Source organism: Physeter macrocephalus, chromosome 9 (genome assembly GCF_002837175.3).
Source record: "Physeter macrocephalus isolate SW-GA chromosome 9, ASM283717v5, whole genome shotgun sequence".
Taxonomy (NCBI): Eukaryota; Metazoa; Chordata; class Mammalia; order Artiodactyla; family Physeteridae; genus Physeter; species Physeter macrocephalus.
The window spans coordinates 30,876,771-30,899,235 of record NC_041222.1 but is presented as its reverse complement, the minus strand read 5'-3'; the positions used below and the strand labels follow the sequence as shown (position 1 = coordinate 30,899,235).

The following is a 22,465-nucleotide window of genomic DNA, read 5'->3' as shown; positions in this document are numbered from 1 at the left end:
TATGTATATATCCATATCTATATTTATATGATTTATATTAATTATATGGGATATAAACCCAATTATATGTGATATAAACCCAATTAAAAGATAACACTAATTATTTGGAATCCCAATCTCAACTTAAAATCAATTATGTAGTATCAGAGCAGGTAGAAGAGAGCTCTTAGTTCCCAACTCCCCAAATACTACAATGGGGAGTGATCTGAAGAGCCCGTCCGTCAATTTTCCTTTCCTTCAGGTAGCCATTAGCTATCCCACAAATAAAATGTTACGTCAGTCAATAACCTACTTCGTTCTGAGCATTTTTAATAGCATTCCAAACTAAAAAAAAAAAATCTTTGCGGAACGCTGATTAAATTGTGGAGACTATCCTGATGGTTGGGGAAAAAAAAAAAAAAACAACCAAGGTTCAAATAAATAAGTTTCCTTCCCACAATGAACTTGTTTTCTCAAGTACAAGGGAGTTTGTGCCAAACCAAACCAACCCTGTATCTATTAAGATCTCTGCATTTTTATTGTTACAAGGACATAACATGTTTAATAACAAAAGAGCTTATAAAAAGCAAAATTCAAAAAGTAAGGTTGCAGTTACTAGTCTGCCAATTACCAAATGTGCCATCAGTCAAGCTGTTAAAAAAAGTATAACAAAAAATATCTCAATAGTTTCTCCAAGTATCAAATATCTAAGAAGCTTATCTTTCTTAAATACCAGGAATCTATGTAAGTTGAAGGCAGGTGCTGTGGTGAAAAAGATTTAAAATTCAGTATTTTCCGTCAGATATGAGAACTAAGTTTTCTATGCTGGTGAGAAACGGGCACCATTCATTCACTTTACAAAAACGGAAAAAACTACAACCTCTCTCTTCCTCCTAAAAGAGCAGCCACGGTCCCAGGACACAGCTGAGCTTACCTAGAAGCCTGGTGTCCTTGAGAAGATTTAACTTTTTCCAGGTTTGCTAAAGAGAAATATCTGTAGCCCTGTCAAGCAAGCAGTAAGCTCCTTGATTGTACCTTAAAGGGAATGAGAATGTTTCAGCTCATTTGCATTTTAAAGGGTACTCTTTCATGATCTTTCACACTTGTAATAGATGTCTAAACCGTTAAATTACTATTTCTTTTCTTAGCTTGAAAGTCGATGCAGACGAAGAGCATGGCCTCTCCCAGTGTTCTTTACCCTAAGTCGGTCCCTGAACAATACTGACAGCTGCTATCAAACCGGGCTGCATTTACCCTGCGCGCAGCTGCTGCTTGTAGGAACAGACAGCCTCCCAGAGCCTCCTCCCCTCTGGGGAGACAGGCTGACACACTGCATGTTCAATGAAGGGGTGCAAAGGTCTGCTGAATTGTCAACCCAATTTTATGCTACTTCGATTTTCCAGGACGCGCACAATTCCTTTCAAGCAAAAATCAGGCATATGCCACAGCATGAAACTTATGGTGCGGGATAATTATTGATCACTACAAACTTTAAAAGAGCCTGCTGACATAAATTAATATACTGATCCAAAAATTACAATTATAAAAGCCGCACATGCCAGTATGCTGAAGACCTGCAACTGGCGTTAAGTCTTGTGCTGGGCCCCATTCACTGATTTGGGTTATTGTTGCTAGCTATCGGAGCCAATCTGCCTTTATAATCTCAACATGTTTCCTGGACTAAAGCCATTCATAAAATTAGCGATTCATCTGCCCTTCCAAAACAACCTGCTATTTTTATTTTCTGATTCAACTCAAAATGAGTATTACCTATAAACATCTGGTTAACACAATTTCCTCCTTTCTAATGGATAGGATCGGGCAGTGCCTTTGAGAATAAGAGTACAAAGTTTTACCATTGAGAAGTGATACGTAAAAATTTAGAGCCTACCAGAAAACAAACATGTTCCACAAAGTGTAACTGGGTACTTGAGAACTGATTTGCATATGTTTTCCTTTAATCAAAACAGGCTTTTGCATCCTCATTCATCTGGGCTAAAAAATTCTGTGCTCTAGCTACAAGTACAACTTGCTATTAGTCTTTGCTAATCAAACACGGTACATGCAAAAGTACCAGTGAATATTTGATTTGATCTCTGAAATAAAGCAATTCATTACACAAGAAAAGGGTACAGAAGGCAGCAGACAAATGCAGATGTAATTGTGTTTTTTGTTGAATGTGATTAGAGAGCCCACTAAGTAACAGTCAAAAATGTGACACTAAGGGGGAGAGATGCAGAGCCCAGACCTGTGGGGAAGAGGAGGAGGGGAGAATTGTTTATGCAGAGCTAAGCTGTCAAGTGTAATAAAGCAGCTTGAATAAAATTTAAGCTGAAAATCCACTGAAGCTCCCCATTTCAGGGAGGAAAAAGCTATTAAAAGGAAATGAAGGTCACCCTCCCAGTTTATTTCACCTAATTGACTGCCAATAGCTTACCACAGGCAACCCGACTGCAGATCTGCAATTGAGAAACTGATGAAAGGAGAGTTTTCAAGCTGAGGCTCATTCTTTAATCCTCCTTGGCTCTTATGTTTTTTCTCCATCTCCAGTTGGGATGTAATTTTAAACCCTGATGGATTAACTGGTTCCATTGTCTGTGGCCGTCACTGCACTATGGCACTCTTAATCCGTACAGCAGCATGTCTAATTATCATTACAAAGTGTCTGAGGGAACTATAAAGACCAGCAGGGCATCTTCTCACAAGCAATTAACATAAATTGATAAATGAGTGATTTGAATCCGCTCAAGGCACTCACATATGAATAAAATCAGCAAGGATGGTCCCTTATTTCAGCTACTTCTTTCGCTTAGTCTGGAAGGGCAGAAAACATGAGAACCGTCCTGGATCCTGCAGTGAGGGGGCGGGGGGATGAACTCATGCGGGGGATGGACCCAACAGTTCACCAGGCTCATTAATGCAGAGCAAATGACTTGTGATTGACAACCAGTTGCCAGCAAGGAATGCTAACTGAACTCAACCCAGGAGAGCAGAAACCTGGTGAAAGGCTAGAGGGCAGTAGGGCAGACAATCATCACTTCTTCAGTGGCAAGAGAGCTTTCTTTTCATTGGGGTGCCACTTAAAAATTCATGAAAGAGGCACGAGAAAAGCAAAACAGTTATGCATAGGTTCTAATACCCTGGGAAAGCCAAAGGCAAAAAAGCAAAAGACAACGAAATGAAATAATGCTGAGCTACGTCTTGACCTCACTGGGATCCAAAGTTTATACAACAGAAGTAAGGAAAGTACGTATTTAAAACCCTTGCCAAAGCTTTAACCTAAGGGAGCAGGATAAACTACACTTATTTTTCCATTGAAAAGAAGATTTATTTTTTCTTCCCCCCCTAAAACTGTTTCTATCATCTCCCTTATGCTAATCTTTCTTCCCCTACACACCTCAGCATACCTGACACTGCCACCCCCTGCCCCCCGGTTTATCAAATGGGTTAAGATTAAGCAACACAACATTATATATAGATAGATATATATTAAGCCAACAAATTAAGAAGAAATGAAAGCTGGTTATACACACTGTAGGAGGTAGACCTGGTAGGCCACGTACCCCGATGATGGCATTCAGCTCTGCCATGGTCACCTGTTTGGCACGTTCGACGGCCTGGGCCACCTGCTGTTGATGCTTTGAAAACAAGGAGAAGGAAAAGTGTTAGCAAGGCAGCCAAGACCTTCACTGTACCTTCCAACAATAAGACAAATGCCACATGCAGTGCAGACTGAAGTGTAATATGTCTTTAAATGTGAACTTGCTCGAGCACACATTGTTCCACAGAACACACAGACAAACGGCAAAGGAAAACTGAGAGTGGGGCATCCCTTATTTCTAACCAACACCAGTTACCACTTAACTTCTGATGGGAATCTGGGGCTCGGAATGGTAGAAAGTCAAAGGAGGACATCAAAAATGGTAACGTGAGGCCTTAGAAAATAAACAGTATGGGATTTGGAAGATCACCCTGGTTCTCATAGGGGGTTTGCTATGATAAGTTTGAGCAGGAAAAGTTTACAGAAATTTAAAAACACCCCTTTTGATACTTAAAATTTAAATATTAAACCTGCAATCACTTCTCTGGTCAACAAATCTCAACCCACCAGTTGGTTTTGGAAACTCTGGGAATTCCTCTCCTCCTTTAGCCCCTAGATGTTTCACCCTCCACAGGGGAAAGGAAAGACCCCGCCCCCCGCCCCCCTCCCCACAGGCTGGAAACAGCCTGCGCACCTCCCAGCTCCACCCACAAATAAAAACAAAGCCACAGGTCTCTTTGGGAGAAAGGAGACTGTAGCAGAGACCAGGATTACTAAAATCTAATGAACAACAGGCTTCAAAAGGCCAACAGGGGACCTCCCTGGTGGCGCAGTGGTTAAAAATCCACCTGCCAATGCAGGGGACTCAGGTTCGAGCCCTGGTCCGGGAAGATCCCACATGCCGCGGAGCAACTAAGCCCACGAGCCAAAACTACTGAAGCCCGCACGCCTAGAGCCCATGCTCTGCAACAAGACAAGCCACTGCAATGAGAAGCCCGCGCTCCGCAACAGAGTAGCCCCCACTCGCCTCAACTAGAGAAAGCCCACGTGCAGCAAGGAAGACCCAACGCAGCCAAAAATAAGTTTAAAAAAAAAAAGGCCAACAAATCTAAACTGTAACATCAAGTAAATGCTACGCTGGAAAAGGCTGCCATAATAACAGCAGAGATGGTGCTACCCAGCATGGAAAGTAGATGCCAATGAGAACAAACACTCAGTATTCCAGCTCCAAGGCCCATAAGTTTTTCACCGTCTCAAGATATAAGCATCCTGTACACACTTAAAACAGTTTTGCATTTATTAGCTTGTATCCAAAAGTAAAGGCAAAACTAAAACATTACTGGTTTTGAGTCATAGATTACTCACACAAACAGCTTTTCCCTCTCAAATATTAAGGGTAAACTTCTATTACTTTGTAACTTAATAAAATGGCTTATATATGTATATAACTCCATAAGCTAAAGTAACATGAACAGGTAACATGAATGGTCTTATCCTTAATGGTATTGGCATCCACTCCCTGCATGGACAGCATTAAGTCAACCTGCCCTGATGTACAAGGACAAATGAAATACCTGCTTCTGTGGTCAAGTCAACCCTGATGGAACCATTTTTAAAATGCAGTGAAAGAAAAGCTCTCTAGAGAAAGGACACATGAATCATCAGTAGCTATCAAGCTTATTTACACTACTCCTGTGAGGAAAGAAAAGCTTTATGCTTGATAGTCGTTTTGCAGTTTTCCACAAAAAAAAATTAATTTAAGGTTGAGCTATTGTCAGCACTTCTACAGTGTCCCCTCAGATCTGTTAGATGGAACAGCAGGGGGTTTACACACTTCAGCTGTAACAGATGTTCTTCACACTTGTTCCTCGTGATAAAATTAACATCTTAAAACTAGCTAATTTGCAAACAGAGAAGCAACATAATTGCACTTTAACAGCTGAACAGTTTTACTTACTTCCTGAGACAGAAACGGGATGACTTGTGCACAAATCGTATTCAATCTCTTGGCGATTTCAGTCTATAAAGACAAAGCAATATAAATGTTTAGAATATTTCATAATCAGTTCAGAAAGATAAAACTTCATACCCAACCTCTGAGTCCTCCACTGCCTCACTCTGGAGGGCATAAAATTGCTTTCCCAGGCTATTTAGCAATATTTATCTTGAGATAAACAGCAGATATTAATCCCACTTGCAAAGTAAGACATAATCGCACGCTTTATTGGTCACTTAAGAGATAATGGGTAGTTTAACTGAGTTGGGAAATCTACGTGGTTTAAGGCTACGTAATCATTTAACCAGGTGGGATTGCAAAGCTCTCCGTACACTTATTCAATTACGGCGTATCAGGGCACATTTATATAGCAAGTTCATTCAAACTGGAGTCAGAACCCTGGGGAGCAGGAGCACCGCCAAAGCAGTCTAGCTCTCGAGATAAGGTCTGGAGCGAGAGAGTGGAGGAAGACCTCCTCCCCACTTGTCTCAATTCCTGCACAACTGAAACAGGACGTTAATGTTAGTAAGCCTTCACTAAGTCTAAAAATTTCAAAGAGGCCTAGAAAACACTGCTGAAACAGAACTCAAGTCCAGAGTGACAGTCAAGTCAAGGTATTCTGGCTATCTGTAAAGTTTTACCACAATTCAGCATCAAATGCCAGGACCTCACCGACAGGGCCCACGGTTCCACTGAGTTTAAGAAAATGTGTCCTGAGTGTCTGAGGCACGGGCTGTTCTAGAAAAAGTAAGAAAAGTCCCTGCTCAACTCCAAATGCACAGCAGTCCCTCTACAAGAGGGACAAACTGGCAAAGGAGGGAATGAAGTGTGCTCTGCTCCCAGGCTAGGGTAGGACCCACATGCCCACCCCACCTCCAACACCCTCCAGTAATGCAAAGGAGCCCTGCTTTCCTCTAACTCTGAAGAAACAGTTATGCTTTAAAAAAAAAAAAAAAAAAAAAAGTCATCCAAAGAGTCCCACATTGGCCTTATTTAGTTCATCATTTTCTGTCAATGCTTACTAATGCTGCCTCTATTACTGAATTAGGCAATGAAAAGCATTAGGAGGAGAAGAAAATTATGAAGTGCAAAGCCCATGCCCTTGAGAAAGAGAGAATGGAATAAGTGAGACAAAGTAGAAACCTCAGGAACTGTATAATCAAGTACATAAAAAAGAGCTGCCTTTTGTCATCTGAGATGATTCCAGTTAACTGAGCAACAAGCCTTTGGTTTTATGGGATTGGATTTAGGCCAACCCAACTCAATTCTCCCTGACCACCAATGAGACAGGGTTACAGACAGTGCCTTAGAAGAAATGTACTGGAAGGGGAAATCACTGGTATAGAGAACAAACCCATGACCTTGCTTGAACAAGCGGGGCAAACAGATACGTACGTGCAAAAAGGGTGCAGCTCTACTAGGTGCAAACACAGAACTGGGCCAGCCCTACCCAGTTCATTTGATCACAGCCACCCACTCAAGCTAACTCAAGGTCATGAAAGCATGGGCGGGCTACCCTTGCCTTTGCAACAGGGTTCTACACTATGTATCTGGGTAGATGTAAAGGAGTAGGGATGCCCTCTGTGGACTCTGAGGTCCTTGCTCCCCACTTCCTACCTGCCATACATTCCAACAGCATTCTGTACTTTTCCCATCTCCAAAATTCCCTTCATGTTTTCCAATTTTAAAAATGACACCTGCTCACTTTGAGCACATACACACAGATGTATTCTATATAGAAATATACAAGAAAGTTAAAATAACCCTAAGTCCACCATCCAGAGATTACCACAGTAACATTCTGGTGATCCTGGGGAGCAGCACCCCAGGCTCTCATTATCTGTGTGCGTACAAGCCCAGAGTGGAGAGAGACACTTCGATACCAAGGGGTCCCAATACGTATACTGGTTTTCTGTAATTTGTTATTTCCACTCAAATGTGTCATGGACACCTTCCCACTCAATAAAAAACAGATATGAATAAGGACATCATCAATATATCCCACTATACAAGCAGACGGGTGTCTCAACACTCCCAATATCAGGGGATATTTATGTTTCACCTAATTTTCCAAAATTACACACTGTATGTCGAATAACTCTCTCCCTGGATCTCTAAAAGGAATCTCGAGAAGTGAAATTGCTAGGTCAAAGTGTATGCATATTTTAAACACTAATGCATGCTGATAAACTGCCCAGCAGAGAAGCTTACCAATTTACATCATCACCAGTCTATGAGGGTGCTTGCTCCCTACCCAGTGTCAATACTGGGTTTTGTTGACCTTTTTAAAATCTTTATCCATCTAATAGATTTTAAAATGACCTCATTTTTATTTGCATTACTTGGATTCTTCCTGAAGTTAAACATCTTTTCATATATTGACTGGTCCACTTTATTTTTCCTTTCTCTTTTTTTCTTTTGGTATTTATTCATCCTTGCCTTTTTACATAGTTCTTTCCATATGACAAATACTGACTTTTCCAGTTTTTCCACCTTGTTACCTGTCTTTCAACCTTGCTTATGATGGATTTTTTGCTGTGCGTAACTTTGTTTTTACGTGGTCAAACTAAAAAATAGTCTTCCTATGTTCCTGGCCTTTGGGTCAGGATTAGAACACCCCCAAATTACAGAAGCCATTCTTAATTTTCTTCTAGTGCTGCTATGGCTGTACTTTCTGCACTTAATTACTTGACCTACATGGAATTTACTTTAGTTTAAGAAGCAAAGATGATCTCCTCTTTAATTAATAATTATATATGTTGTTACATAGAGTGGCTTCAAGGTAGAAGTGAACTTGACTGTCAGGGAACAGTTAAGACCTGGTCTGAATGAAATCAACTTGTAAACCTTTAACATTAAACATTTAATATTATATTAAGAACAAAATAAAAGGAGTACAGATTAAAGCACAGACTATATAAATTGAGTTAGAGTAGCTAAGACTAAAACAGGAGGACCAGGGTTAAAGATCAAAGCTCAAACTGATGAAGAAGCATCAAAAGCCATACCATTTGTCCTGGGAATTCTAAATAAATGGTCTGGAGAAGAAACGGAAATAAGAACAACAGAGAAGGATCTTATCCCACCTGTCTCCTCCCTCTACCAGGTCTATGAACCCTAACCTTAAAACTATCCTCTGACAAGTGAGTTTAACTTTGATCAAGGAGGCCTGGATTCAAATCTCACCTCTGATTTACCTAAAAATTCTCCGAGCCAGCTATAGAGTACCTACTCCTGGCAGCGTGAGGATGCAACTTATTTCCCTGACGGTGCTCTGGGAGGTCTAAGACATCACCACCACCCCAGCCCTTAAAATAGTCTGGATGGCAGCATGAAAACTGACAGTGATTCTTTAGTATTTCTCTTGCGTCAATACAAGGGTATTCTGATAAGAACTTTAATTTAGCACAAATTAACAAGTAGTAGTGTTTTCCACCCGTGCTTCTATTCCTGACCACAGAGTTTACAAGCAGGTTAAACTGGATAGTTGACCCTGCTTAAGCAAGTGTTAAGAAAGTTCTGTAACCTTTTCAGACTGCCTTCCTTCTACTTCTTCCAAAGACTAGACAACTCCAGTGGGGGAAAAAAAAAAACTGCAGGCTAACTGTATTTCCCACCTGGAAATCATTTTCCTGCCCAAAGCTGAAGACGTATTTGGTACCTGCTAACAGTCATAACGTTTATAAGTAAACTTACCCTGTGCCTGTACTTCTGACACCATGTTAGGCAACAAAACTAAGCCAGCATTCAAGAGCTAGCCCTAAACCAGATTTGTGTGGAAACTTTGTGCCCAGAAACTTAACCAGCTTGGTTAAGGCCCCAGCATCAGGCCTTACTTCAGGGACAGCCACCACCCACTGAGGCAGCAGGAAGCAGGAATCCAAATTATCTGTCCAGAACCAGCTTTTATTCTGTCAAGGCCAACTCCCTTCTCACTGACTTGCTTATGGTAATACGGTTGGCCCTCATAATCCAAAAACTTGGGTTTGCATTTCAGCACACTAGTATTAGGTGTCCTGAGTTAAGTCACTTCAACCACTGAGCCCCAGGCCTCTTATCACCAACCTACTTCAGTGTTTCAGCAGAATCAAGTAAGCTAATATGTAAACTACAGCTGCACTATTACAAAGTGCTTTGCTCTTATCCCAATCCTTCAAGGCCTACCTCAAATCCATGTAGAAACTGCCTTTCTCCCATAACACCAATAAACAAACTCTAGGCCCTTCAAGATCCTCCAAAGCATTTACCATCATTTGGCAAACTAAGACTTTATGTTTAAAACCACATCTTATGTGAAGCTTCTGAACAGTTTCCTAACAGCTTCCAGCATCAAGTCTTCTCAACATAACAGGGAAGCAGGAGAAGACTCTGGCTGAACACTTTGATACAGCTCCTCGCTGAACCCTCCCCACCAAAACTGACCAGAGGGTACACATTCCACATATGGGACTTTCAAAGGAATGCCTCGCTGAACCAAAATGGATTCCCCATACACCCTAAACTCAATGACCAAGATGTAACCACAAAAACCCTTCCTAACCAGTGTCAGAATAAAGCTCTGTTTATAGTAAGAAATTATATCTTAGCAGGTACAAGACTCAGGGACATGTATATTTTAACTGAGTTAAATAGGCCAAATACCTCAAAGGCCAGCAATGAACCAAACCCTGGTACATGTTGCAGAGCTCTTAAACTGAAGACATGTTCTTCTGAGCATCCGAACTTAATCATGATTCCTAAATTTTTTTTTTTTTTTTTTTTTGTTTTGTTTTTTTTTTTTTTTTTTGTGGTATGCGGGCCTTCCTCTGCTGTGGCCTCTCCCGTTGCGGAGCACAGGCTCCGGACGCGCAGGCTCAGCGGCCATGGCTCACGCGCCCAGCCGTATAGTAAGAAATTATATCTTAGCAGGTACAAGACTCAGGGACATGTATATTTTAACTGAGTTAAATAGGCCAAATACCTCAAAGGCCAGCAATGAACCAAACCCTGGTACATGTTGCAGAGCTCTTAAACTGAAGACATGTTCTTCTGAGCATCCGAACTTAATCATGATTCCTAAAAGCTTGGCCTTCCACCTTTTCATACTCCTCCCACCTCATCTAATTTCCAGACTGAAGAGCCAGTCTGCTCCCCAACGGCTGCCCACTTCTCCACTACACATTAGAGTAATATATAATGGAGGTTGTTGTAGGCTGAAAGCAGGGCGAGGACTGCTTAAGAGTAATTGCCCATGGGTCTCAAAGCAACCCAATGGCACCTCGCCCAAAGTCAGCTTACGGAGGGGAAACTCCACCACCATTAAATTGCAGATTGATGGATCATAAAAAAATGCCGCTTATGCTGAGGGCTGGCAAACTGATCTTTCTGTTTCCTCAAACCAAGCAGGAGGCCAAGAGGAAAACATAGTGGAGAGCTGGTAAGAAGTGCCTGGCAACAGATAAACAGGCAAGAACATGAAAACAAAGCACACAAAAGGAAATAGATAATCTCTAAATCCCTTCAGATGAGAAGGTTCAGAGTCTGTGAAATGACAGCCTTCAATACAGAAAAATGTTCAACCTCACCAGCAACCAAATAAAATGCAAATGTTGTTGTAAGTAAAGTGGGTCATTCTGCACCAGTTAAGTTAGTTTATTTTAAAAAATTAATGAAATCCAACGATGATGAGTCTTCTGGGAAACTGGAGCAATCGCACTACTGATGACAGAGTAAATCGGTACAGTCGTCTTGGAAAGCAACTGGGCAATGTGTTTCAAGTGCATGAAATTACTCAAACCTTTTGGTAAGGCTTCCCACAGCTAAGAATGTATCATAAGGAAATAGTTCAAATGAAAAGCATTCCATGCATGAAGCTGCTCACTGCAGCACGAGTTTCAAAGCAAAAGAGGAAAAGTCAGGTAAAAATGTAACAGTAGTTCAACACATCACAACCATCTGCAGTTTTTAAAAAACTTAACATTTGCCCTCCTGATAAATCAGTTGTCTAGTACTAGGAGAAAGGGTTAAAAACACGACATCAACCCAAAGGCAAGGCAAGTAACCATTTTAAAGTCATGTTTATGATAATGATGCTTAAATGGCCAACACATTTACTAGATGAAGCAGGAGGGGAAGAACAAAGCTGTGGTGTCAGCGTGACTTGTTTGTTTGTTTGTTTTACAACATATGCATGTGGCCAAGCGCTGTAATTTGATACCCCAAATAAAACCAGTGATTATCCTACTATAGCAGGGTTATCAGTGCCATTTTCCCCCCTCCAGTGACCTTGTAGATGCCGTCCTTGAGTTATCATTCGGATGTATTATTAAACAGGGAAGGGAGCAAAGGGTGATCAGGCCCACCACTCCTGTGATTGACCCTGGCACTGAGTCACAAGGATGCTGGCAAACCCTGAAACCCTTTGGGTGCCCGGCCCTCTAACAATCTTCATGTCACATATGGAGAAGCCAATGCCTAAAGGAAATGATTTGCCCAGGATCATAAAGATTAAAAGCCACGTTCGCTGCCTAGTCCCTTCTCCAGGAAGCAGAAGTGGGAAATTGGAACATACTCTAGACCAGAAACAAAGCTGATGTACTCAGCCTTGTTTGCAAAGCAATACAGCCCTAACAGGACCACAGCAGTAGAAGGCCAAGGCCATGTCATCGCTCAGCCAACAACGGTACTACAACAAGTGGCCCCAGTCTGTCACTGACAGGGTCACTGTACTCCTGCTGTCTTTGGCAGAAGTACAGTGCAAGGCAAAGTAGGCATTTCACAAGGAGCCACAGTTATAAATTGCAAACCTTAAATAAACAAGTAGCAGCCAAACTGCACTTTTGTCCTCCCCTTCGCAGGCAAAGAGAATTAGTGCCTCAGCCCTAACATCAGACAATCTGGCCCACCAGTAAAGCAAAATCCACAAAAACAAATCCACAAGTACATCTCTATTTCCTGAAGATGATATCTGATGTGCCTAAAGAAAATTCAAGATTTTCTTGAATTGACTAAAACGGCATACCCAAAATGATATATGCAAAACTCTGCAAATAAACTTCCAATACTCCCCCCACCCCTTTACAGGAGGGGGAAAGGCTTCTTGGCCTAGAGACCTCCTTCAGAACACTGGCTAGTCACCAGACCATCTCCCATCCTAGCACCATGCTTCACCAGCACACTCATGAAAAGGGAAATTTTATCTGAAGTTCTAATGCATCAGAGTAGCTCTGTTTAAAATATAATGACGTCGATAAATGACTAACCACAATTTGGGGGAAATCCAAATGAAAAGGACTTGGGGTCTCTAAGCTGACGATATAATGCTTATGAGTTATCAGCGGTTTTCAAACATAAGAATACATGAGGATCACCTGAAAGGCTTGGTAAAACAGACAGCTGGGCCCACGTCCAGAGTTTCTCAGCCAGGAGGTCTGGGGCCCCAGCATCTGCATTTCTAACAAGGCCCCAGGTGCTGTGCAGCTTGTTGGACTAGGGACCACACTTTGAGAACCGTGCCATTGAATAACCATGACAGCGGCAGCATCTACTGCTTAGTACACACCAGCTCCAATTACACCCAGGGTCTAAGCATCAGTCAGCGTAGGCGCCCTTGGAGACTGGACCAGAAGGTTAAAATAACTCACCTAGGTCAGAAACAGGAGGGGAGGTCAGGCCTGCCTTTCTCCAAAGCCTTGACACAGTGAAAGATGACTGCCTTTCTCCACACGTTTTTACAAAACAAAACCAAGGCAAGAACACAAACCGGGGCTGGAGGAACCCATCTGACTACTGTGGGAAACCTCAAACAATATTCATTCAAATGAGTCCACCTGTGGCAATGTAATCTTGCCCCTTCTTCAACCTGATGATTAAAGCAAAACAAAGAGTACCAGATGACAGAACCCCATCAGTGGCTCAATTAATCAGAACACAAGTCGCCAATTATGAGCAGATCCTAACTTTTATGTTCCGTCTCCCCTCTCATTTGGCAGCTCCTGCAAGCATTCTAAACCCCAGCCCTTTCCAAAGGCGCACAGACTCTCTCCTTCCACTGCTCACCTTTCACACTCGCAGCTTCTCTCCAAATGAGAAGGGGTTAAAATAAAGGGAAAGAATAACCTGCTGAAGGCTGCCGAGGCGAGATAGCAACACTAATTGCTCCCATACTCCGGCTCCTCGAGAGGCAGATTGCAAGGGCTCGCATCTCCAGAGAAAGCTCTCGGATCTTCGCAGCAGCTCTCAGCAGAGCAACTCAAGTGCCCTTAATTGTTTATGTTCTTAATGCAGAGCCTCTTGAATGCATTCATTTTTAATAGCAGGCTTGAGTGTGGGGCCCATCAAAGAATGACAAAGCAACTCTATTCACTGGTCCTCCTTCCTGCAATGACAGTCTTCTGATTTATTTGCAAATGACAAGCTTGGCAGGCTCCACTTGAGGGCTGCCCTCTTTTTTTTTTCTTTTAAGAATTCAGTTGCATTTTCCACGATGAAGTTGAGTCTGTAACGTTGTGTATTTGTGTAAATTCTTCCCCCTTCAGTTCCTTCTAATTAATGACTTAAATGTTTTGACCCAACTGTTGCCAAGCAGTGCATTTGGGCTTTACTTTGTCATTCCGGTAAAGATGCATCCTTGACAAAAGCATCGCAGCTGTTTCAGTGCCTGAACAGCACATTTCCATTATTCAGAAACCCTTGTTATGGAGTTCAGAAAGTGCTGTTCACAGGAAATTGTAATGACTTGTCCCATGATGGAAAAAGACAGCGTTCGGTGGTGTCAAAGGAAAATGCACTCTGTTGCACCACAAGAAGGGTTTCAAGACAAACTCCACGGGGTGAATCACTGAACGCTACCATGAAGTCACCACCTATTGTTCTGGGAATGGAAAGAGAGCAAGCCTACACCTTTCACCTTCTTCACAGGTCTTAGTCATTAGGGAGCTCATGAGAAATTAGATAATATCATACAGTAGCAGGAAGATCAGTGGGAGGAAGAGCCTGCTACATCATCATGGCATGAAGGCTAAAATTACAATTACGAAAATAAAATATGCCTATGTAAAGACAAAGACTGTACGGGAATATGCAAAAACCAAGTCGCCTCTGGAAACCAGGTTTATGAGAATGGTCTTTATTCAGAACTTGGAATGTTATTTTCCTTGCAATAACACTTAAACCCTTTCCTTTTCATCATAGCAACCTTTTAGGCCTGAGTAACCAGTCTTTGGTTGGTACTGACTTCCAAGGGTCTGTGTCACTATGTCTCTGACTTCCATCATGACAAAGCAAACACCCAGTGCACACTACTATAAAGCACAATTTATCATTAGCTTTAGCATTTCTCATCATCCCCTTCCCCACATCTTGTTTGGAGATCACTGAATAAGCAGTTTGGTATGAATGTTTCCCTAACAGGTTGGAATCTTTAGCCAATCTAGATATGGGAAAGGAATTTCCTGCCTTAGGTGACCACGGGACCTTGGTTCCCTAATTTTAAAAACATGCTACAGCTGAATGACCCACACACATGAAGGACGGCTGCCACTCTTCTTCCAGAGCAACTTCTTAGGGAAAGCAGCTACTCCATCAAGAGGCCTATGCCATCAAAGCCATGTGGCATGGCAGCAGAATGGCCCCAAGTTAGATAGAAGTGTGTGTGTGCATGCATTGCTAAGGCCATCTGAGTCCCAAACTCTGTCTCAGTTGGGAAGCCCATCCCTGGGCCTTCTTCCTCACAGGCTGAGCTGCTGGAGAGGTGGTCCTTTGGGAAGGAAGACAAGGTTCCTGGCATTCCAAGTGGAAACCTGGGATTCTCTTTTCCATCAACATCATGTGCCAAGAAACCTGCGAAGCTCCAGAATGCAATTTACCCCCCAGAGTGGCCAGAAGATGAATTTGAAGGGAGGGGGCTCTACTGCAAACTGGGAGTCGGCCTCTGCCTCAGGAACAGTGCTCTGCTGAACCCAGCAAGTGCCAGAGGGGCATCAAAGGCTGGGAGTCACTGAGGCAGAAACAGAACTTGTGCACAGAGAAGTCAACAGTGGAGAAAAAAATTATTTTCTCAAAAACACCTTAGGATCATAACTGAAATGAAATCTGGGAGGCTGGAGAAAATTTTCAAAGCATACCCTTTTGGAAAAGTTTTAAGTATTTACAAGATGGTAAGTACGAGGATACTAGACAACAGACTTCATTAATGCATTCAAAAGTCACAGAATATTAACTCAGCTATGCAGGTGGAGGCAAAGAGAAATATTTTAAATACAAATTAATTCTTTTTTTTTTTTTTCCTTTGGCCGCCCCATACGGCATGCTGGATCTTAGTTCCCTGACCAGGGATCCAACCTGCACCCCTGCATTGGAAGCATGGAGTCTTAACCCCTGGATCACCAGAGAAGTCCCCACAAATTAATTCTTAAAAAAAAAAATAACCTGATCATCACAACACAATACAATCCACAGAGAAATCTAAGCAAGAGAAAAATAATCATCATTTCTCCAAGATAACAATCAAGCTACATTCAGGGAAACAAAGTGTGCTCTATGAGGATAATTTACTCAGGGTTACTTGGATTGACCACAAGTATATATAATTAAAAGCATATAAAGAAAACCCCCCCTTATGCCCAATCATATCAACTTGTAATTTTTAAAAAAATTTTTGTATTTTATTTATATATTTTTGGCTGCATTGAGTCTTCGTTGCTGCGCGCAGGTTTTTCTCTAGTTGCGGCAAGCGGGGGCTACTCTCTTGTGGTGTGCAGGCTTCTCATTGCGGTGGTTTCTCTTGTTGTGGAGCACGGGCTCTAGGTGCATGGGCTTCAGTAGTTGCGGCACGTGGGCTCAGCAGTTGTGACACACGGGCTTAGTTGCTCCGCGGCATGTGGCATCTTCCTGGACCAGGGATTGAACCCGTGTCCTCTGCATTGGCAGGCGGATTCTTAACCACTGCACCACAAGGGATGTCCCTCAACTTGTAATTTTAAAATGATACAGTGTTATAACATGTTGTCTAAGATTTACTGGGGAAGCATTAAACAAGAAGGGATAAAAGAACACTGGGTCGGGCTTTCCTGGTGGCACAGTGGTTAAGAGTCTGCCTGCCAACGCAGGGGATACAGGTTCAAGCCCTGGTCCAGGAAGATCCCACATGCCACGGAGCAACAGGGCCCGTGCTCCACAACTACTGAGCCTGCACTCTAGAGCCCACGAGGCACAACTACTGAAGTCCGTGTGCCTAGAGCCTGTGCTCTGCAACAAGAGAAGCCACCACAATGAGAAGCCCACGCACTGTAACGAAGAGTAACCCCTGCTCGCCGCAACTAGAGAAAGCCCGCGTGCAGCAACCAAGACCCAACGCAGCCCAAAATAAAAGAATTTATAAATAAATAAATTTAAAAAAAGAACATTGGGTCATGGAAGTGAGAACAATTTCGAAACCAGGGGCCACCAGAAGTTATCACTCCTATCACTCACCAGTTATTTTACAAGTGGACAAATCAATTTCTGTGCTTGTGTGTGTTTTTAGAAAGCATCCTAGATATTCTCTCATTAATTATGTGGGTTCAGGACATGTCAATTCTTGTTTCCCAGAGCACAAGAAACCAAATTTAACCCACATATTGTGTTACACTGGTCTGCACTCGTGTGGTTCCCACAGGGCTGGGCTGGCTCAATAATGTCGACCTCCTTCTGGAAGAACAGAATAGACTTCCTGCCATTTGGACTGTGAAACACAGTAATCCACCAGGGAATAAAGGTCAATGTTGCACTTTTGGTCATTACTGAATCATTTGAGATGATCTGCGGTGAGGATGAGAGGAAAATCGAAGGCTGTGAGAACGCTGCAAATGGCTTGACCTCAGACCAATTTCCATCTCCATCTGTCTAATAGACATGTGGATAAAAAGCCTCCCTCCTTCTGGGCTACTCGGCTGTTTTCAAATCCGCAGCACAAGCCAGGAACCAGTTAAACAATACATTAATAAGGGGAAATAACCTTCTAAGCCCCAGACTGACACTTACTCAGGTTTTAGGTCATCAGCTCAAGTTTGGAAAGTAATTTTCCAGTCTACAAGCAGTACTGCAAAGCAGAAATTTTAACGAATACGGAGAATCATCTGCAGAGCTGGGGTATGTGCCAGAAATCTCCTTATTTGTACATGCAAATATATGCATGCTTATACCTCCACTCCCCCACCAAAAGACATCCACACGATTTCTATTACGTCTGCTAACACACACACAAAGGGGAAGCAGCAGTTCCAAAAACTGCGCTGCTGCAAAATAAGTCTTTTTTTCCAAGTGTCCAATTAATGCTGCTTAATCCTTATTAAGGCATTTCAATCCTTAAATACAAAATATTCCTGGGAACCCAGAGCCCAATTATCATTTAAGCCATGGAATAAATGTTAATATCCTAACTTTACACTAATACTCTCCTTTACCAGTTAGGCCAAGCTCCTTTTTTGAAGGTAATGCTGCACCATATATGTTTAGGCCCCCACAGTATATCAATGTCAAACAACATCGTGTCAAGCTAAGATTCAATTCAGGTAAGTGCCACTGCCAAATTTTCTTGTTCCCAGACGGGCTTTAAGATTATTTTATTGCTTAAAATTTAATTTGTTCCAACTCGTGTCTCCATGACAACGTTGGCTAACCCTGCAAATCATTTGGGTAATTGGATATCTTATCTTTCTATTGCTCTCAAATCGAATGATTCTGCTAGAATTGTAACAGCCAATCAAATTTACAGTCCTCCTGAGTAACAGACTTGGAAAAGTAGCCACATTCGTCTCCTCTTCACAGCCATATTAACCAGTATGCAACACACAGTAGAATCTGGTCTTCAAACTATACTCCAAAGTATAAGTGGTGTCAATACCAATATTCTCACTGTGCAAACTCTACTCAAAAGCCCCCTTTTATACTATTTTAATTTGAGAAGGAACAATTGGTACTCATTCCATATAAACCTTGATCAATTTCAGTACTTTGAGGGAAACTGACAAGAATAATTTTGCATGCTAATCAGAAAAAATAATAATAAAATAAAAGTCACAGCATTTTGAGGATATTTGCCCTTGTGATAAAATCATGACCGAAACAATGGCTGCACAAGGTGACAGTAGTACACCAACACTGATTTGCCTGGGGCTCTTTTAGGTGGGTAAGCTACAAGTGATACACTGAAAGAAATAAGAATGAATACAGATTTAGCAACCAGTTCAAAAACCTATGCATCCTTAGAGAAATCCACAGTTGAAATGTGACACCCCCTTATTATTTCATTTAATTCATGAGTATCACAGCATCCAGGGCAGTCAATTATGAAATACAGATTTCTTATAAGGTTTCAAAGTCAGCAGTTCCGCTCTTGAGCTAGTGGTATGATTTTGGCCTTTGGTCAGCTAAAAAGTACAGAAGTTGGACACATTTCAGTGGTCCACTTCCAATCTCCTCAGTAGCTGTGCAAGGAGATTTGCTCCACGGGAGCTCAGGGCCCAGGCACTGTAGGAGAGCCAGCTGGGTTACAAAAGGAAAAGGCTCTGGAACCCAGGCCAACTGGCAGGCCAAAGGCGTTGTCAAGAACCTCGTGCTTCCCCTACAGACACTCAGAGGACTTCAGGACTCAAGCTAAACACAAACAGACGCAACGTGGAGCTTCTCAGCACACCGATGTCAGCAGGCAGCCAAGCTTTTAAGCAAGTGTGAGAGCAGGTATTGGCAGGTATTGTCTACTGTGTCCTTTTTTATCCCAAATACTTACAAAAAGTTGCTACTGCATCATGCTTGGCAATAAGAGTCAACAGCCTAAACTTCCTGTCTGTCTAATCCCAATGGCCCTGGCTTTTCTCCCTCCTGTGTTTTCCCTGCTTCCTCAAATATTAGCACATAAGCAGCAGCTGTGAATTGACAGTCCACAAAAATCTCAAGCCCATGTAGTACCTGGAGAATACTGCAACACAATTATCTACTCAAACTTCTGCACGCACTTCACAAGTTTTCATACCCAAAATAAAACTATATGTATGTATACATCATCAAGGCACACAATTTTTTTTTCCAACAAAGCAACAACTTGGTCATGTAATTCACACACACACACCTTTTTTTTCAAGATGACAAAACTCTCTTCAAATTCAAAATTGGATTTTCCACATTTCATTAAAAATAAAAAAATCAGAAACGCACCTCCCATCCTTTATTTTGCCAAAACTCACTTCAATAAAATGAACCAAATCCTCTTTGTTGTTCATCCATCCCCTTAAATGAAAAAACTCAACACAAGGCTATTCTCACTGGTAGTTGTATTAACTTCTTAAGGCTGTTGCCTTCCAAGGGCACATTTTGCTGTTTGGCTTAAATACGGCATCTCAATTCCTCTAGATTCTTTAGACAACAGAGATTGCCAATAGGAACTTAAAAAGAAGTTTCCTTTTGAGCTTAGAGATAAATGCTTCTGATCTGAGAATAAAAAAACTTTGTAATTGAGGAGAAATAATGAAAAGTGAACAGTTCAGATGCAGGAAGGAAGGAAACTGGGCTTGGAAAAACAAGATGGGATCATGGCCGAGAATTCCAAGGGCAGGGTACAGTTTTAAAGGGACAATAATAGATTTAGGTAACAGATTGTGAGAACAGCTGTCCGGAGAGTGCCTAAGTGCCAGACTCCTGCACACAGAAACTCACTCAATCCTGATAACTACCCTATCCAGTAGGTGCTATTGTCATCCCCTAACCTTCTAGCCCAGCGGTCCCCAACCTTTTTGGCACCAGGGACTGCTATTGTGGAAGACAATTTTTCCACAGACTGGGGGGTGGGCGGGATGATTCAGGTGATAATGCGAGCGATGGGGAGTGGCAGATGAAGCTTCGCTTCGCTTGCTTCCCCGCCGCTCACCTGCTGCAGTGCAGCCCGGATCCTAACAGACCTCGGACTGCTCATGGACCCCTGTTCTAGCCTGTTCTTTCTTTGTAAGGAGGAATAATTAATATCCAAGGGAGACTGGAAAGATTTACAGAGAGCTCCTACAGTACAGTTCCTAGGGCACAAGGAGCTCAATGGATGGAGCTATGACTACTTACTCTAATGTCCCAAATAAGCTTACTCTACAATAAACACAAGAAGCTGACTTTTGAAAGCCAAACTGCTGAAATAGACAACTGTCTGAGAACCGAGCAGGCACCTGAAGCTGTAGGCTGCGCGGGCACTGGACACCCTTCCTCCATCCCGGTGGCCCATCCATTATTCTCTCCATACCAGACCAAGATGCAGATCAATGTTAAGACCCCCTTTCCTAAACCGAGAGCGACCTTTTTATTTTCACTCACTAATCCATAGAAGCCTTTCAAATGGCACAAATAAAGGCAGCTGCATTTTGTTCTCTAAATCAATTTTCTCCCCAGCCATCAACTAGATGTTCCTGCACAGAGAAAGAACAGCCCTTCCCTTCTAATTCAAAAATCCATACTGCCACTGCCCTTGCAAACTGCTAAACAAGCAGTATCGGCAAGTCACTTGTGTTCTGTAATATATTTACTGCAAATCCCAATGGCTCGCCTCCTAATGCAGTTTTCTATTGTGTCTGTGCGTGTCAATACACTGGCCGGTCACCTTACTTGTAAGAGGCTCTGCCCGACTGTTTGCTCAAGGCATCAAGAGGGCGCCAAGGACAGACAAAGGCTGCGCTCCTGGAGGCCCTAGCCTTGGAGAGCCTCCTCCACATGCTGGGGTCCTCAAAGAGGTTTTGTTTTCTGGTACTTCACACCCGTATACCACCCATGGCCTCTGAGGCCAACCTAAATTCTCCACCAGGACAGCTTCCATCCACACAAAGTTCAAAATCAGAGTCCTTTTGCACAATTACTTCCTGGTTTCCTACCTATAAACACTAACGCTGTTCCCCCAGTGAATATGCTGATCACATCTTAAAGGTGCGTTATCAAGGGCCAAAAGGTACAAGGGCTTGGGAAGGGGAATCTGGCTTTTCTGTTTAAGTACAAACCTCTGCATTCAGGTGACAGCTGAAAACCAAGCACCCTGACACCACATAATGGTGGATCATCTAATACAACCATGCCAAAAACAAAAAGGCAAGTTAACGAGGAAAATATTATAATATGCTATAAACACCTGTTCAGATGGAATTCTTAAAGTGTACCTGGAGAAACTCCCACTTTCATGTGCATCAGTCTCAAATGGAGTTGGCTGCTAAAGAAAGGCTTGAATTATCTATTTATCTTTCGGGGTGAGGGGAGGGCAAAAGCTCTATGCAAGATACGTGACAGGCAGATATTACAAAAACGTTACCTTATAGACTCCTGGTATCAAATAGGTGGGTATAATACAGGGTGTTCACTGTATATTTCTCTCTCCTTTTCTGTATATTTGAAATTCTTCATAACAAAAGTGTTTGGGGCAGGGGGAAGGGACTCTGTAAAGACTTTTAAGTAAATAATCAGTGGGTATAATCATTATTATTAAGAAACCTGGTGACTAAGTCAAGTCTAACGCCTTGAGAGAAGCTTGTAATGCAACTTATCCACAGCTCTATTAGTGGCTGTAGTCATCCTCAGGAGATGAGCAGTGGTTCCCAGGGCAGTGATGCATGCACACATTCAATTCACATGGAAACCCAGGCCTCAGAAACATGCTACTTTTGTTTTCTCTCTCTCTCTTTTTTTTTTTTACTACAAACCCAAATATATTACCATAATTAAACTCCCCGTTAAGAAGCCTCAGTGGATATTTGACTATAAATCACTTTTCCAAAAGAAAAACAACTGAGCAAAAGTGGCTGGATGAGATTAGAACTGTAATCCTATAAAACATCTAGTGAAACCAAACATTTCATTCTTAATTTTAGCATAAGGAGCCATACTGGTACTGTAGATCCAAGTTTTTAATCTGGATTCCAAGGACTTGCTGAAAGATCTTAAGATGTCCACAAAAAGCCAAAATTGCTGGG

General features: G+C 42.2%; 1 protein-coding gene across 8 annotated transcripts in view; it reads right to left on the bottom strand.

The window, feature by feature from the left end:
* The window catches only part of LOC102979815 (transducin-like enhancer protein 1), an 87,141-nt gene that overhangs the window by 53,344 nt on the left and 11,332 nt on the right, over nt 1-22,465 (bottom strand). For 6 of the 8 annotated variants that reach the window (XM_028493855.2, XM_028493852.2, XM_024126882.3 and 3 more), the window contains 2 exons: nt 5,478-5,540; nt 3,513-3,617 (listed from right to left, as the gene is read on the bottom strand). In XM_028493855.2, the coding sequence (XP_028349656.1) occupies nt 3,513-3,617; nt 5,478-5,540 (168 nt within the window). The remainder of the gene's footprint in view (nt 1-3,512; nt 3,618-5,477; nt 5,541-22,465) is intronic. The other 2 variants (XM_028493853.2, XM_028493854.2) reach the window with 1 other exon arrangement.